Source organism: Candoia aspera, chromosome 6 (assembly GCF_035149785.1).
Source record: "Candoia aspera isolate rCanAsp1 chromosome 6, rCanAsp1.hap2, whole genome shotgun sequence".
Classification (NCBI taxonomy): domain Eukaryota; kingdom Metazoa; phylum Chordata; class Lepidosauria; order Squamata; family Boidae; genus Candoia; species Candoia aspera.
In genome coordinates, this window is record NC_086158.1 from 46,626,778 (window position 1) to 46,643,941 (window position 17,164).

At 39.5% G+C, this 17,164-nt stretch overlaps 1 protein-coding gene across 2 annotated transcripts; it reads right to left on the reverse strand.

The window, feature by feature from the left end:
• Positions 1-1,804: 1,804 nt before the first annotated feature.
• Positions 1,805-15,500, reverse strand: ANKRD2 (ankyrin repeat domain 2). 2 transcript variants are annotated; one of them, XM_063307012.1, is made up of 9 exons: positions 15,074-15,500; positions 14,037-14,144; positions 9,745-9,885; positions 9,125-9,232; positions 8,324-8,422; positions 7,953-8,051; positions 3,234-3,332; positions 2,253-2,351; positions 1,805-2,037 (listed from the first exon to the last, which is right to left on the reverse strand). In XM_063307012.1, exons 1-9 carry the CDS (start codon positions 15,149-15,151, stop codon positions 1,939-1,941), a joined length of 930 nt encoding a protein of 309 aa, XP_063163082.1. In that variant the 5' UTR covers positions 15,152-15,500; the 3' UTR covers positions 1,805-1,938. The 2 variants fall into 2 exon arrangements, with proteins under 2 accessions (XP_063163082.1, XP_063163083.1); XM_063307013.1 differs by having other exon boundaries at positions 14,037-14,137; positions 15,066-15,173.
• Positions 15,501-17,164: the final 1,664 nt, after the last annotated feature.

The following is a 17,164-nucleotide window of genomic DNA, read 5'->3' on the forward strand; positions in this document are numbered from 1 at the left end:
TGAAAGTGCTGACTGGGGAGGGAGAGTGGTAAGATGGCAGAATTTGCATTGCCCTTATTCAGTTTTACCTGTCTTGTTCACATGCTTCTTTGACATCTCTGCTGAAGAGTGTGTGCTGTGTGGGCACAAAATAGCAACAGAGTGCTATTTTGCGTGCTGAACAACAGATCCAATCTCCATTTGGCATTGGCTGCCCTGTTCACCCAGAATACATCTTATGCGATATTGGAGAGGACATTTATGCCAAAGAGACAGTCTGTCATCTGTCCTCAGGTGAATTGTTCTTAAGTGAATATGCAATTTGGGAAGAAAGGCCAACAAGCAAGCTAATGATGGCCATCTGAGCGATGCCTGGAAAGATTGTGATGGGTTGCCCAGGTTGTTAAACTCTGCAATTCCATGAAATTAATTTGTGTAGACTCTCCCTCCCCCCATGAATGAAACAAATTAATATTTAGTATGTTCACTGCTGTGATTGGTGGATAATTCTGACAGATGGCTAGATCCTTGTCTTGTTTGTGTCTGTGTGTGCGCATGTGTGTGTGTGTATATATATATATATATAGTACTCCCTTTTAAATTTTACATTAAGTCTTTTCATTCACCTTCTAGCCTATGTTTGTCTTTTCATCTTTGGTGTTCTGAGTCTAAGTTGACTATGGGATGGAGCACTGTGTGTTTTTTACATGATTTGTAACCCTGTTGTAATCAGCACTGATGTTATTATTTTTGACCATAGAAACTAGCCAATTTGTACTGCCTTCACATTCTTAATGTATTGTCAGTGTCTGTTTTGTGCAATTTTGCAACTGTTACCCTCATTACATGTTGCATGTTCTTCTTGTACTCCCTGCATTTTAAAAATTGATACGCAGGTGGTTTTGTTCACCTTCCCTTAGTATTTCTTTTAATACAAGAGTCATGCAGCTGCTTATTCTGTGTTACTGTGATTTTGTATGTAATAGTGATGTTTTGTCATTATTTTTACTGGGTTTTTTATGTGTCTGCTCTTTATTGTTTTACATTATTTCCCTTTTTAAGCTTTGTGGATGTTCCCCTATCCCCTTATACAATTTTCCTTTTGTAATCTCTTTGTACATAGTTCTAATTTCTTTAAATCATTTAATGGGCATTATAGATGTGTTCTGTTTTCATTTGTAATATGTTTAATATTATTTCATTTATTTTTTCAATTCCTTAATGAAGAGGTATCTGTTCAAAATGTGTTGGGACCCAGTTTTAATAAAGTCTCCTTTACATTGGGCTTGCAAATGCAAAAGTTGTGGAGAAATAGTTCTTTTACACTTCCTTTACGGAATGGCTTTTCCTCTGCTGCTGCAGCTACTGAACTGCTGATCTTATATTTTTTCTAGAAGCTTGAAGCAGATCTGCTCTGCACTCAGAAAGGCTGTTGCTTTTCAAGCTGTGAATCTCTCCTGCTATTCACTGCTTGGCCAGTTATAGGAGAAGATGCACATGTCCTATAGGTGAGTCCTTGCTTATCTGCACCTGCAAATGTCCCAGTGCAATTACATTTGAACTGAGTCATATCTTGAACTAGTTTGTTATCATGCAGCTGTTTGAAACATATGGGAACTACCAACAGCTTACTGCAATTCGACCCAGTGGATATCAGCATTGCAGTTGTTTACCAGGCCTTTAACAGCTGTGTAAGAAGCAGAAATTTCACAATGCCTGTTTGATAAAGATGGAAAGTTCTCAGCTATTGAATTTAATCTCATCATGAAGCTGCCAAAGGTAAAAATACATTATAGCTAACTAACAAGAACACTAGAAACAGCTGTTTTTTCACTGTTTTTCTGGTTTTGTTTTACTCTGATTGCCTCTTTATTGGATTTAGATGACCCTGCTTGTTTTTAATCCCAAACCCTCCTTGCTTGGAATTGCAGGTATCTGCTTTGTTCATCCATCTATGTTTCATGTTGGCATTTCTGCTGTGTTTGGCTCTTTCTTTTCCAGCACTTCCCGTGTGTCTGCCTGCCATAACTGCACCAGATCTGTGGGAGTTTTGCCAGCCTGTATAGGAGAAAGAGAGATAGGGAAGTTTGACAAGCTCCAAACTGACATGAAAAGCTTCCATTACCTCAAAGCTTGCACATGCATTTGCTGATTTATTGAATGCTGGTGGACAACATCTGAAAAAGAAACTACATTTCTTTTGCTGCTGCTGCTGCTGCTGATTTATCTGCAAATGTTACCCACTGTATAGGCCACAGTGGGTCAGCACTTACCAGATTTTTGGCCAACATATCTGCCCCGTGCAAAATCAACATCTTAATTATTTTGTAGCGATTGAGGCGTACAGCATCATGCAGGGCACTGTCTCCCTCCTGCAGTAGAGAGATGAAAATACCACACTGCCTAAGTTCGCATGTAATGCCAATATTTTTAACCATGGTTTGTTGAGTAATCTGGTGACTTGTTCATAGATAATGCTAATCAGTTATGGGTAAATTCAGATAGGCCGTCAAAAGCAAACAGACTGCGCAATGACTTAGTGTTATGTGGAAATTAGACCTGTGCGTATGACTGGTAGTCAACAAGAGTTTGGTTATTATATTAAAATAGGAGAACCTCTAGCAGCCAAAGCAGCAGCCAGATAAGCAACATGCTTTAAAAATTAGCCTGGATCCACTGAATATGCCTTTCTGAGCTAGCTATAGCAAGAAATGAACAACTGCTACAAGAGTTAAAAATCAGGTCAGTTGATCAGGTCAGAATGTAATTCTGTCTGTCACAGGTAAGATTGCAGTTTGCCATTATTATAGGTGGAAAATATTAGCACCCGGAGTCAGAAAGTAGAAATAGAGTATTTTGTTTTGTGTTTTGTAGGCTGAAAATTACTAAGGTGATATGAAACAGAATAGAGAACTACTTGACTACTTTGAAAAGAAAAAGAAGCACATAAGGATTGGGAATCTGAAATTAAACCTCAAAAGGAAGATGTTTAAATCCTAAAACCATATGACATCTTCCTCAAGCTTAGTTTCCCCTTCATTTTGTTTCATTTATGAGTATGGGTGCAAATATTTGCATGAACGTTGTATTACATCTATATCCCACCCTTACTGCAAGGAAATCAGGTGGTATGACTGTGATTCTCACAAAATCCTCTGCATGTGTATAACTGTGGTCATCCACCTTAAAAAAAGTGGATTGAGATGTGAGTTACATGTTAAATAGACAAGCAGCCAGAAAAAGGTATCTCTTACACGGTCACGGGAATTGACATCCACCCCACTGTTTATCAGGTGCTCCACAACTTCTGCTACACCAGTGCGAGTGGCCACATGTAAAGGAGTACTGAGAAGCTGAGTTCAAACAGGTGATGAAGAAATGTAAAAAACAAAAGCAAAAAAGGTAAGTATGATTCCCTGTCATCTATTTTATTTTTTTTTTGAAAGGGATGAAGGTAGTTAACTAATGTGAGTCACTGTGGGGTAATGGTAAAATGTTGGACTAGAAACAGGGAGACTCAGATTCTGGTCTCTCCTCAGCCATGGAAGCTCTCTGGATGACTTTGGGCCAGTCATTCTCTCAGCCCAACCCACTGCAGTGGGGGTGGGAGGAAGCAGGCCTTATATTTAAGGTGCTGGCCTGGAAACCAGGAGACTGTGAGTTCTAGGCCTCTCTTAGACATGAAAGCCAGCTGGGTGACTTTGGGCAGTCACTTTCTCTCAGCCCAACCCACCTCACAGGGTTGTAGTCAGGAAAAATAGGAAGCAGGAGTATGAGGTATGTTCACCACCTTGAGTTATATCTTTATTTTAAAAAGGCAGGATAGAAATATCATCATCATGATCATCTATCATCTCTCCAAAGGAACAGTACCTCATTGTGGTGGAGGGGCCTGCATGCACTAGTGATGCTAAGGGCTATGCTGAACAGGTGCAACCATATCAGACAGGTCTTAGCTGAAGAGTCGGACTAATTCTGTTCCAAAAACCCCATTCAATATGATGAGAATATGCAATTCAAATTTCATGCCAGATCAACTGTTGCCTGGATTAACAAGAATTGAGTTGGATGCTATGGCTCCTGGGCATTCATCAAAAAATGTGTTATACGTCCCAGCTCCCTCTGCTAGGCAACAGGGCATGGAGCTGACAGCCTACTAGAAGGCAATTGAAAGCAAAGAATTTGGTCAAAGGAAGAAAACTACTCAATTATGGAATGTTTCTACCAACTGGAACCATCAAAATGTGGATTTCAAAAGTGAATCTACCAGCTTTGGAAAGAAAGACATCCAGATTTAGAGATTAATGAGCAGAGATTTATGGACCAAAGGCATGTAATTTTGAAATGCAATTTCTTTCCCAATGCTGAATTGGAAGCAACTGAAAAACAAGCAACTCAAAAGTCAGGTTTATTCAGAACTACTAATAATAATACCAATTTGTAGAGTGAGCAACGAACAGTAGAAAGTGAAGAGACAGTGTTAATGAAGAACAACAAGGAGAAGAAACTGAGGTTGCTAAAGAACTGTAAGCACTATCAGTTAATGAAGAACTAGTTGGGAAAATCAAGGACTGAATGAAACAAGCTGAAAGAATATGTTTGCCAAAATTGAATCAAATTAACAAGAAAACTAGCTAAAATAGTGAAGAATATTAACAAAGATGTCAAAATCATTCCAACTGAAACATTGACCCAAAGGAATCAGCTGATGTATGCTATAGCCTAGGTAACTATTGAAGAATTGGGACTTAAAATATTAAGGACCAAAGCCATTAAGAAGAGAAAACCTAAGTGAAAAATTTGCTTGGAATTGAAGATAAAATTCGCATGGATTTGAGCAATTTGAAGGATTTGAGGCAAGGAAATTTGAAGAATAAGAAAATCAAAACTGGCCTGTGTGTGAAGTACAACCAGGAGAACAACGGAATTGCAGAGACTGTAAAACAATTGAAACAAAGAGTTGTGGCTATTGCAGAGAAGATCAAGTGATATGATGATCAAATAATCTAGTTCCAGCAGAATTCACAGATTAGAGCAAATCAGCATCAATTCTACAAAACCCTTGAAAATGAGAAAGAATTGATCACAAATAATGAAAAGCCTGACAAAGAAAAGGCCCTAAAATTTTGGACAAGTGTGTAGGAAAACAACAGGAGTCACAACAGGAATGCAACATAGAGCAAGCAAATTGAACATGCAGTGAAAGTACCCAGCATGGAAGACATTCATTAGGATAACTGAGGAAATGGTATGAAAGCAAAGAAGGTCAAAAACTGGAGTGCTCCTGGACCAGATGAACTCCATGGATTCTGGCTAAAATCACTGACAAGTCTACGCTTGAGATTGGCAGACCAGATGAATAGAGTTTTGGAAGCACCAGAAAATGAAGAATGGCTAACAACTGGAAGGACACTCCTAATTCCGAAGGACAAGGAGAAGGGAAATGAGCTACAGACTCTACAGACCCATAACCTGCTTGCCAACAACATACAAGCTACTTATGGGCATAATTGCAAATCAAATTTATGGCTATTTGAAAAGGAATGATTTACTTCCTGTAGAACAAAAAGGGTGCTGCAAAAATTTGAGGGGAATGAAGGACCAGTTATTGATTGACAAGTTGGTTTTGAAGAATTAAAAAAAAAAACCCAGAACAAATTTGTTTATGGCTTGGATAGACTATAAAAAGGCATTTGAATCTGTTCCACATAGCTGGATTGAGAAATGTCTCAAAATTTTTGGAATCAGCAGAAACATTCAGCAATTTATTCAGTATTCAGTGAAGTTTTGGCAAATGAAGCTGATGGCTAATGGGGAAGAGTTAGGAGAAGTTGAAATTAAATGTGGAATTTTTCAAGGTGACTCATTATCACCTTTACCCTTTATACTATCAATGATCCCATTGACAATAATTATGAACCCATAATTATTGAATATGAATTGGTAAAAATTACTGTTACAGTTACTGTGAATACAAATTGGTTAAAAAAGGAGTAAAATTTTTGCATCTATATGGATGAAAACAAAAGCTGAACTGGATTCCTTGCTCAAAAGCACAGACTAATTCAGCAAAGATATTGGATACAATTTTGTATTAACAAGTGTGCAGCTATAGCCATAAAGACAGGCAAAATGTTGAAGATGATGGAATACAGCTTGATAATAAAAAGATTTGATAAAGGCTGTAGCACCAGAAGAAGGCTACAAATATTTGGGAGTTTTAGAAGCCTCCAATTTATTACAGAACCAAGTCAAAGAAAGTACTTCTGCCAAATACGTTAAACAAGCAAAAGATTTTGAAATCAAAGCTAAATGGTGAAAACATCATCAAAGCAATCAATACCTTGGCAGTCCCTGTCATATGATATACAGCAGGAATAGTTGACTGGACCCAGATGGAAAACTGGGATCAGAATGATAATCTGGATCGGAAAACAAGAAAACTGATGACAGTATACCTCGCTCTACACCCAAAACATCACATTGATCGGCTGTATTTGCCAAGAGCCAAAGGGGGCAGAGGACTCCTACAGGTAAAACAAACTGTGGAGGAAGGAAAACATGGCTTGAATGACTACATTACAAAAAGCAAAGAACCCTTATTGAAGAAAGTCAATCAAGGAAAGCTTTTGAAAACAACAAAGGTGAAGGCTGAGTGTAGAAAAGAAACAATCGAAGACCGATTTACTAATTGGAAGAACAAGCCAATGCACAGTCAATACTTGAAGGATATAGAAGGAAAAGCTGATAAAAACTCCACATGGAGCTGGTTAAGATCAGGAGTGTTGAAGAAAGAAAATGAAGGCTTTATTTTAATGGCTCAAGAAGCAGCTTTGCTGACTAATTGCATGAAAGCGAAAATTCATTCTGTAACAAACAACAGTAAATGTTGCCTTTGCAGTGAAAAGGATGAAACAATTGACCATCTGATCACTGGCTGCAGCAAAATTCCACAAACTGACTATGAGCAGCATCATGACCAAGTTGCCAGAATTATTCATTGGAAACTGCCAGAGGTTTGGATTTGAATGTAGGAACCACTGGGACCGTCAAGTTGAGAAGGTTTTGGGAAATGAGCGGGTTAAGGTCTTATGGGACTTTCAGATCCAAACAGACAGGCACCTTCTTCATAACATGCCTAATGTAACAGTCATTGAAAAGAAGAAAGTCTGGTTCACTGATGTTGCTATGCTGGTTGATGCTGGGATTGAGGAAAAGCAATCCGAAAAAGTTACAAAATACCGGGACTTGCAGATCGAAGCTGAATGCTTATGGAAAAAGAAATCTGCTGTTATACCAATCGTGATTGGAGCCTTTGGAGCAATACCTAAAGGCTCCAATCGATATTTGGATTGAAATTTGAATTTATCAGACCTGAACGCGCTAATTACAAAAAAATACTCTGCTTGGAACTGCCTGTATTCTCAGATGGTACCTTAATTCTTAGGTCCTTGGTTTGGACTTGAATTATTAAGTTTTTGCCAGTCTTTGACTGTGATTGTAGATGATGATGATGATGATGATGATATAGGTATAGATATAAGTGCATCCCAAATAAAATACTAATACTAGATTCAGAATACATTATTTTCAGTTCTTCTAGAGAGCATAGTTACTATATTCCTGAACCCTGAAAGTAGGGAGGTGAGGCTTCGTCTCTTTGCTTGTGACTGATGTACTTGGAAGAGCACTCTAAAAAGTGGGCATTCTGGACAGAACTAATTTGATTTAATTGAGTGCAGTTAATGTAATTACCATGCATTTGATAAGGTTCTTCTTTTGTCACATGAAATATTACAGCTGGGTGCCAGGTTTTGGAGACAATCTAAGGGATCACCTAAGACTTTGAGAGAGCTGCAGATTATATTCCCCACCTTAACATTAGCATCTTCCTATTCCCTTAGGGCTTTATCCAAATTTCCTTCGTGACACTGATCTCTCTCCTTGAACCAAATTTCTGCCTCTCAGCTCACCTTGTCCTTTAGGTTCAGATTGGCCCCTTTTTCCTGCAAGAGCTTCACAACATCCAAGTGTCCACCACGACAGGCCCAGTGCACGGCTGTGGAATCCAGCTGTTAGCAAAAAGCATGACCATCAGGAGACAACTATTTCAGTCTCCTTCCGCAGCCATCCCCACTCTTCTTTGGAGTCCCCTATTTGATTCCAACAATTTTAACTCTCAGCCCAAAGCAAATTAACAAATAGGTCTGAGCACAATTTTGTATTCGGAACACCCCATATATATTTCCACTGTGCCTTAGAGAGGTATTTGCTGGCAATTAGAGATAAATAGCCCATGCAGGGGAATGGTGGAAACCCCAGTAGGCACAGAGAAGTATCTTACTCGATCTCTGAAGTCAGTAGTGGCACCTTGGTCCAAAAGCTTCTCTACAATTCCTGTGTGCCCTTCCAGGGAAGCACGGTGCAAAGCTGTCCTGTGGAACTAAGTGAGGGACAGAATTAGTCTTCTGTAGATGGTTGGCTAAAAAGAGAAAAGGCCATGTCCAAAAGATGATTTTCCAACATTCATGGGCTCCTTTTTAAAAAATCCTTGCCAACACCAGATTTCCTGTAGCTGCCCATAACAAATCCAATATGCATGACTCCTCCATATGCTGATTTAAACCAAATTTCCTGCCCCTCCCCAATACTTTTGCAGGAATGTATTATAAACAGCAGATGTGCTATTGAAATGATGGTTCTATTTCATAACCATATTTACTCTTGAGGTGGACATGATCAAGCATACTTGAAATCAAAGATTTTAAATCCAGAAGTGATCCACAAGCTATTCATCTGCTCCTATCTATGGATATTTTTCTTATGTGTTTCTTTCAAAAGAAAGAAAATAACAAAATTCTCAGTTTTGGGGCAACTTACTCCAACGTTTAACATTCCTTTTATTAGTGAACAAGCTCCTTTTCTCCCACTGGAGTTCGTATAGATTTAAAAACAGATTGTGTCCAAGAAAATCCCCTCAATGAGAGGTTTACATATAGGTTTATAAGTGCAATAACAGAAGAAGCAAAGAACACCCTATGCCAAGCATGGGGGTTGACATCAACCTGCTCAATCAACAAAGGTTTTAATGTATAGCTCCATGGAAAATGAAAAATAGTTCTGAAGAAAAAACGCATGGTCTTACTTCATCACAGGTGTCTGGGGAGCCTCCATCTGCCAGGAATTTGACCACTACTTGTACCTTGCCCTGCACAGCAGCTTTCAAAAAATCCTCCACAGCCACAGGCCCTGTCTGTAAGCATTTAAAGGATAACAATGTTTTAACTTTTATATGAAGGGTATTTCAAAAGTAAAAGGAAATAGTTGTTTATGATCCCCACCAAGACATTGTGCTCTCGATGGAGCAGCTATTCCCAGATTCTGAACTTCAACTCACAGAATTCCCAACAGCATGCCATCAGTAAGAATTCTGAGAGTTGAAATTCATATATCTGGAGGGCATCCAGCTTAGGGAAATCTGGGATGAGCCATGAGCAAGGCTACACATTTCTAGGAAGGTACTAATTCCATGCTGGCCTCCCCCAACCTTACTGCCATCCAAATAGATGGACTTCTATTTTAGAATTCTCAACAATAGTTTTATGTTGGCTGTCGAATTCTGGGAGCTGAAGTTCATATATCTGGGGACATGCAGTTTGAAGAAGGTTGTTCTTTGCCATCTTGCTCTGCTTCTCAAAAGCTGCCCAGAATAAATCTTGATCTTTCTCCCTTTTTGTCCAGTACTCTCTTTCTCCCTTCTCCTACAATTTCTTCTGGTTCAGGCTCTGGTTTCTTCTCCTCCTTCTTTTTTGGTTTTTTGCGTAGCTCAAAGAGGTATTCAGTGCCACCAACTTCAAGGATCTCCCGTCTTAGGTCCAAAGAACTCTTCCGCACCTTTTCTTGTCCCTGTAGGAAGAGAAATTTATACAAAAACCCTTATGATTTCAAAAAGATCTGCTATATTAGGGCTCATCTTCAAGTCCTGCTCACCATGGGATGCTCCACTATTTCTGACACAAACCCCATCTCATCACCAGCTTACCATGAAGACAGCTGAAGCTTGACTTTAAGGGAATCCAGTATGAAAGTCATGTTTTTCATCCTAATGTGACACCAACATTCTAAGAGAACCTTTTATGGTGCAGGTAGGATGAGCTTTCAGAGGTCAACAACCTGCTGGGTTCCAACTGGCACAGCAGGTCTGCTGTGGGACTGCCCTTCCCAACCACATTTTGCTGGAACTATAGCAAGCTGTGAAAGGTCCCCTGTGCAAGCACCAAGTCATGTCTGACCCTTTGGGGGGAACACCACTTTTGTGACGTTTTCTTGGCAGACTATAGTGGGGTGGTTTGCCATTGCCTTCCCCAGTCATCACCTTCCCCAGCAAGCTGGGTGCTCATTTTACCAACCTCGGAAGGATGGAAGGCTGAGTCGACCTGAGCCGGCTACCCGAGAGAGAATCCAGTTTCTGCTGGGATCGAACTCGGGTCGTGGGGAGAGTTTCGGTTGCAATACTGCTGCCTACCACTCTGCACCACACGAGGCTGTGAATTCAAGATACAGGCTTGTTATCAATTTTTGAAATGTTTTCATATTCTAAACATGAGCAGATGGAGCAATATTATTTTTATTACCTAGATTTAATGTTAAGTTAAAAGACTGAATTAATCTTATCTTGATATTATATAGATCTTTTTCCTAGTTTCTTTATGTTTGGTTTACTTTAATCAGCATAATGGATGTCATTTTATTTCCTGTATAATCACTGGTGTTATTTGTTTGTTATACTTCAAAATAAATAAAAATAAAAAAGCATAAGAGGAGGAAAGCATGTTATCATAGATGTGAGTCTGTGGAAGCAGAAACAAGAAACTGTTTTATGACACCTTAAAATGATTTTTATCCAATGAATGAAATATTATCTTCAGCTGGCAACTGTATTTGGACATAGGTATGGAAATGGAAAAAAATAAGGATGGGAAAATGTAAAAAGAGAGAACTTATTTATTATTTATTTATGAAATGAAATGCCTTTCATTTAAGAGTTCAAGGCAGTGCATGTAGCTCTCCCTCCTACTCTTCCCCACAACAACCACCCTGTAAGGTATGTTGGGCTGAGAGAGAGAGAGAGAGAGAGAGGCTGGCTCAAGGTCTGTGGCTGAGAGAGGGCTGGAACTGGAGTCTCACTGCTCAGCTAGCTTACTACATGTGCTGGCTCTTTCTGATAACTGGTATTACTTACCATTTCAATGTGCCCCCTTAAGAGCAACTTTCCCCTTCTGGTGTTTGTGCCTGTGCACAGGCATATGTACTTTCCAGTTACGGAATGACCAAGGACCTGTTAATCAAAAGGCTTATTTTTGTCTTTGTTAATTCTCCACATTAGAACTGGCACCATGGTGAGGAATACAAAGATCTTCTGATTCTGTTTGGCTTCTCTTTTTTCATTTACAAAGAGAGTAGCTTCGTTTGTGTAGCCATTTGAAAAATCCAAGAAGAGGACTGTTGGACTGTTAGAAATCCCAAGCAAGAGCAAGAGCTGAGGATAAATAAAATGAGGCCAGAGAAGCCGTTTTTAATTTCTCCTAATACTTTTTCTTGTTCTCCTCTAAGGCCAGGTCTCAGAACTCTAGAGCTCAAGGAAAATGAATGTCAGGAACAACTCTGAAGATAGGCAGTGTGTGTCTCCCTTGCCACTTCATAAAAAATGTATGCGCAGCAGCTGACATTAGGAGCAGAATTCCTATTCTACATCTCGCTCAAGACGAAACAAAGTGTATGTCATTGTCCTGTGAACAAAGGAGACTGTTACTTGTTTTCTTGCTATATGTTTCTGCTGCAGATGCCATAGAAACTGTATCTAATAATGGAACATGTGCTGTTATTTGAATATTAACTTTTCTGATCTATTACTTGAACAAATACTTTTTTTACTGGTACATCATCATTTCTTTTTAGTTTTTTATATCCCTCCTTTCTCTGAATTGACAAACCATGTCAGAAAATGAAACAAAACAAACACATGAATTTAAGATAAATCAAATGATAAAAACATGACAGTTTCATCACAAATTAAAATTAAATATAAGAAGACCAAACTAATGACAACAGGTAGAACAACCAGCCTTAGAATTGACAATGAAGATATCAAAGTGGTGGATAGCTTCTGCCATGATATTCCCTGTGACACTCTAAGGAAGTGAAAATTGGACTTTGAAGAAGCAGGATAGGAAGAGTACTGATGTTTTTGACTCCAATTTGGTATTGGAGAAAACTCCTGAGAATATCGTGGACAGCCAAGAAAACAAGTCCATGGATCACTGAACAAATCAACCCAGAGTTTTCACTCAAGGCTCAAATGACCAGGCTCAAATTATCCTACTTCGGACACTTTATACAAACACCTAGCTCTCTGGAGAAGGCTCTAATGCTGGGAAGGAAAGAGAAGAGGACAACCACCAGCAAGGTGGATGGACTGTTACAGTGGCTAGGAGTACAACACGGGAAGACCTGAAAGACCAGGTTAGGGACAGATCATCATGGAGAAAATCTGTGTGGTCGCTAAGAGTCAAAAATGACTTGATGGCACATAATCAGTCAATCAGTTAATCCCAAATACTAACATATTATTATGTTTCTTTATATTGTGTTTACTGGGTTGATTTTTTTTAATAAGTCTTGTATTGAAAATACACAGCATAGTCTATAAGGTACCAGCCTACCACCAGTCTTAAATAACAGCTTATTAGAAGTTCAGTAAATCAAATATTGCTTCATAGCAGATAGCTCAGCACCTGCAGGCCATAATATATGGCTGGTGACCTGAGTTCAGTTTGATTGATCGAAAGTTGTACCAATTGATACTTACTTTTATGGTAAGTAAAAAGTGTTTTATTGCTAGAAGCAGTATATTTAAATGTCAGACATAATAGGAGAAGAGACAAGTTAGTCTATGGTAGCCAAAAATCAGAAAGAATCTGCTAGCATCTTTTCGACTAACCCAAGTTATTAAAATATAGAAACTTTTGTGAGCTACAGCCCATTTCATCAAATGCATAGAATCACTTAATGATGTAGGATTTAAATTGGTATAAGGGAGAGGAAGACAGGTTGGTTATCATATGCAGATTACATGTGAGACAAAATTGCAAGTACCTTATCAATTAACAATTGTAAAGCATTAAAAACCCACTGTGTTTGTTGAGACATTTTTAGACAGCCCAAAACCCTTTGATGTATATGAATTCAGCAATCTCTTGCTCAATCATTCTGTTAAAATATTTTTATTCCAAAATGGTAACTTTGACATTTGCAACAGAATGTCCTGGGAGGTTGAAATGTTCTGATGTTACTTTGTCCTCGTTTTGAGTCCTGATGTGTCCAAATTTGTGATATATGATATATGCCATCATCTGGCAGCAATGCCCCAACTGGATTCCATGTAGGACAAACAGGACAAACTTCACACAAAATAATTAATGGACATAAATTTGACATCAGGACTCAAAATAGTATTGGTAAAAACTGATTATCATTTGAAATAGCTAGAACCAGTTTGTTCTCATTTTTTTCTCTCTCTCTCATACACACACAAACAATCTGTCGGGGCAGTGGCACTGTTTATTGGCTGCTAAGGGAAAGAAAAAAGAATTTGGGAAGTAATTTGTAAAGTATGTGCATGTTCTACAGGAAGACTTGTTTTTTTTTATTTATTCTTCTTTTTTTGAAGACTTTTAGAGGTGTCAATATGATTCTCTTATTCCAATTTACTCTCAAAGTAGTCTTTGTTAATCTGGAACAAGGTGGCTGGCAATTGGCTCACTCTATAAACTGAGCAGAATTTGAACCTATATTTCTTTCCCCATTTCACATTCAAATCTACTCTGACGATTAAATCACAGTGGCTTGCTGATGTATTCCCAATGCCTCCTGGAGCAGTAAAAAGCTAGTGACTAACAAGCAGAGGATGCTTTACCCAATAAATAGGTTCTGGGTATGGGTTTAGAGAATATTGACAGAATTTTGTTAGTAGAAAAGGATCTAAGAGCCACACTCACCTTAATACTTTTAATGCCCTTGTTAACAGGTCCATGTGTTTTCTCCTCCAGATGTGGGACATCTAACCGGACCACTTCTGTTGGCATTGCAGAGGAAGAGTGTTTTTTCTGGATTAAAAAAAATGGAGAAAGTATTGAAACCTGAGGCATCTGCACTCTGCTTTTTTCTTTTCTGAGCGATGGTGCATTCCACTTCTGATGGGCTCTGATTAGTAAAGGATTTCCTTGACATTAAGTCCAGTCGTGTCCGACTCTAGGGGGCGGTGCTCATCTCCGTTTCAAAGCCGAAGAGCCAGCATTTGTCCGTAGACAGTTCCGTGGACATGTGGCCGGCATGACTACACGGAACGCCATTACCTGCCCGCCAAAGCGGTACCTATTAATCTACTCATATTTGCATGTTTTCAAACTGCTAGGTTGGCAGGAGCTGGGACTAGCAATGGGAGTTCACCCCGTCACGCGGATTCGAACCACCGACCTTCCGATCGGCAAGCTCAGCAGCTCAGCGGTTTAACCCGCAGCACCACCGCGTCCCTGGGCTCTGATTAGATCCACCCATTTTCTATGGTAATCTCTTGCTGCTCCCAGGATAGCCTGATGGTTATCTTGAGACCTAATTTCACCACCAAATTATCCCAGATCGATCTGACGAGGCTTCTCCCTTAACGCCTAGAGTTGAGGATTGTGTTGTTTTCTTGGGAGAGTTAGGTAGGATACAATCTGATAAAGCATCATATTTCATGCTTGCCATAAAAATTAAACCAGTGGTTCCCCCCTTCAGTTTTATTTTTTAAAAAATCATAAAATGAAAACTGGAGGCCAAAATGCGGCTTCTCCTCTATAACTGCTGCCTGAACTAATTGTTTCACAGTACTCTGATAAGACAGCTTTTCCTTTGGCTGGCAAGAATATTTTGCCTGCCTTAGGCCAACATCTTCCACCTTTAGGACTCAGTAACCTTCCAGGTCCCATCTTTTACATCTGCATTTACTGCTTGGGTCCCAAGTAATCAGCCTTATTTGGCGTTAGATACTCACTTGCTGCTGTTCATCTTCCAGTTTCAGCTTCTGTTCAATCAGCTCCGTTGCCCATTTTATCCCGTAGTCCATATCCATCTTTGTTGGTCCTGGAATTGTGAATCTTCTCACCTACTCCTCAGACCCTCACTCAACTGTCTTCCTGATCTTTTACGCCGTATTCCCTGGCATCTCCTCTTGCAGTCTCTGATATTAAGATGTATGTCCCGCCCCTAGGTGCCTTTGTCATGAGCTCAGTCTGCCACATTCTCTCCCTTTTCACAAGTCGTATTTCTAAAGTGATCCTTTAATAGTCACACATCTCTGGCCAATCAGGAAGTGAACACAGAACTCCCCGAGCTACAGAGGATTTTGGCAGAACTCCTTCAGTCCCGTATAGGTGGGTGTGCTCCCTCTGGTTAGATTGAAGGTAGAGTTTATGGCTCCATGCCTGCTTATGAATCATTACTATACCTGGTAGAATTATCTATCATAGAAGCCATCCCCTACTGGCACCCTCCAGATGAGCAAGGCTACATAGCCTGGGCATACTAGCTGAGCACAATAAATTCATAATCCAGCACATCTGAAGAGTACCAGATTAGGAAAGCTCCCTATCTATATACTGCTAAAACTCTTTGTCTGTTTGGTTTTTGTAACCTTCAACTGGTAGAAAAGGTACATAGTAGAGCAACAATTTTTCAACCAAGGTACCTCAAGTGTGCTAACTTACACAATGTGTCCAAATTCTGGGAGCCATGACTCCCATGGAATAGAAATTTGGCAAATTTTATAAACGTTTTATAACATAATACAAAATGTCATAAAACATTTCCTGTGGTCAACTCTTGATGTTTGACTGGGCTATTTTCAAGACAGATACATCTCTGAATATCTCTGAATTTTAAGAACTTTTCCAGTGAAGGCAGTACATTAGAAGCTGTGCCATCGTTGAAGGCACTGAGGAATCTGGGGAGGGGGGGAGGGAGGGAGGGAGGGAGGGGAAAGGGGAAGGGAGGGAGGGAGGGAGAAGAGGGAGAGGGGGTGCAGGAGGGGGAAGAGAGGAAGGAAGGAAATTCTGTTTCTTTGTTTAGGTAAGGAAATCTCTTTGAAACTATGATCCAGCAGGTCACGGGTTGTCTAGTTTATTTTAAAATGCTACCTGCTATGGGAAAGCAGTACATGTTACATCCTAGCCCCTAGGGTCTGCCAGAAAACCGTTTGCCAACCTGCCAAGCATCTAACTTAGTCACAAAGCTGGAATAGTGAGCATGGAACACTATGAACAATATTGGGTGGACTGGAGGCTGCTGAGAGGACACTAGGAAGAGTTGAACTAAGAGCTATTTATAGTGATGGACACAGTCTCTGTGCCCCCCCCCCCCCCCACTTTGTACTATGACAGCAATGCTGCTTAAGTAATGGGATGTTCCAACATGCACAAAATGGGAATCCTTATTCCTAATAATCACTCAGAATTTACTTGGGCAAGTTTCTTTCCAACAATAGTAGATAGCTTACATAGGGATGCAGGGCAGAATGAGCTACTAGGAGAGAGAACAGGCTGATTTACCAAACATATCTTGGCTCATTTTACAATGAGGCTTGAATCTGCTTAACATCCTTTTTGCTACTATCCCTGTTTCATGAGACAAATGAATGGTTCTAACCACAATCAGCCTATATTTCCTAATTCCTGTCTGCACAATAAAAACAAGAACACATGCTACATATATAAGCAGATTAAAAATCGGGCAACTCTTTCAGTTCCACAGAGTGAACTTATCACCCCTGAAGTTCTTTATAACTTGTTATCTTACACTTCTAGTATTTTGAAATTAGTTTAAATTTTTGAAAATGTGAATTTTAAAGCTATATGAATTAGAGGCAAAGCAACTCTACTACTAAGTATGTTGATGAAAGTTCATACATCTAAGTTTTGAAAAAACGTAAGATGTCTGTGCAAGTTAACACATCTAACTATTAACAACTGATGTGAGGTTCTAGGGCACTGCAGGTATAAGTCTACACAAAATTTCTATATTATAAGAATGCTAGGTAGCATCATGTGAACTGGTACTATGTTTGATCTTTCATTTGCCCTATGAAAAA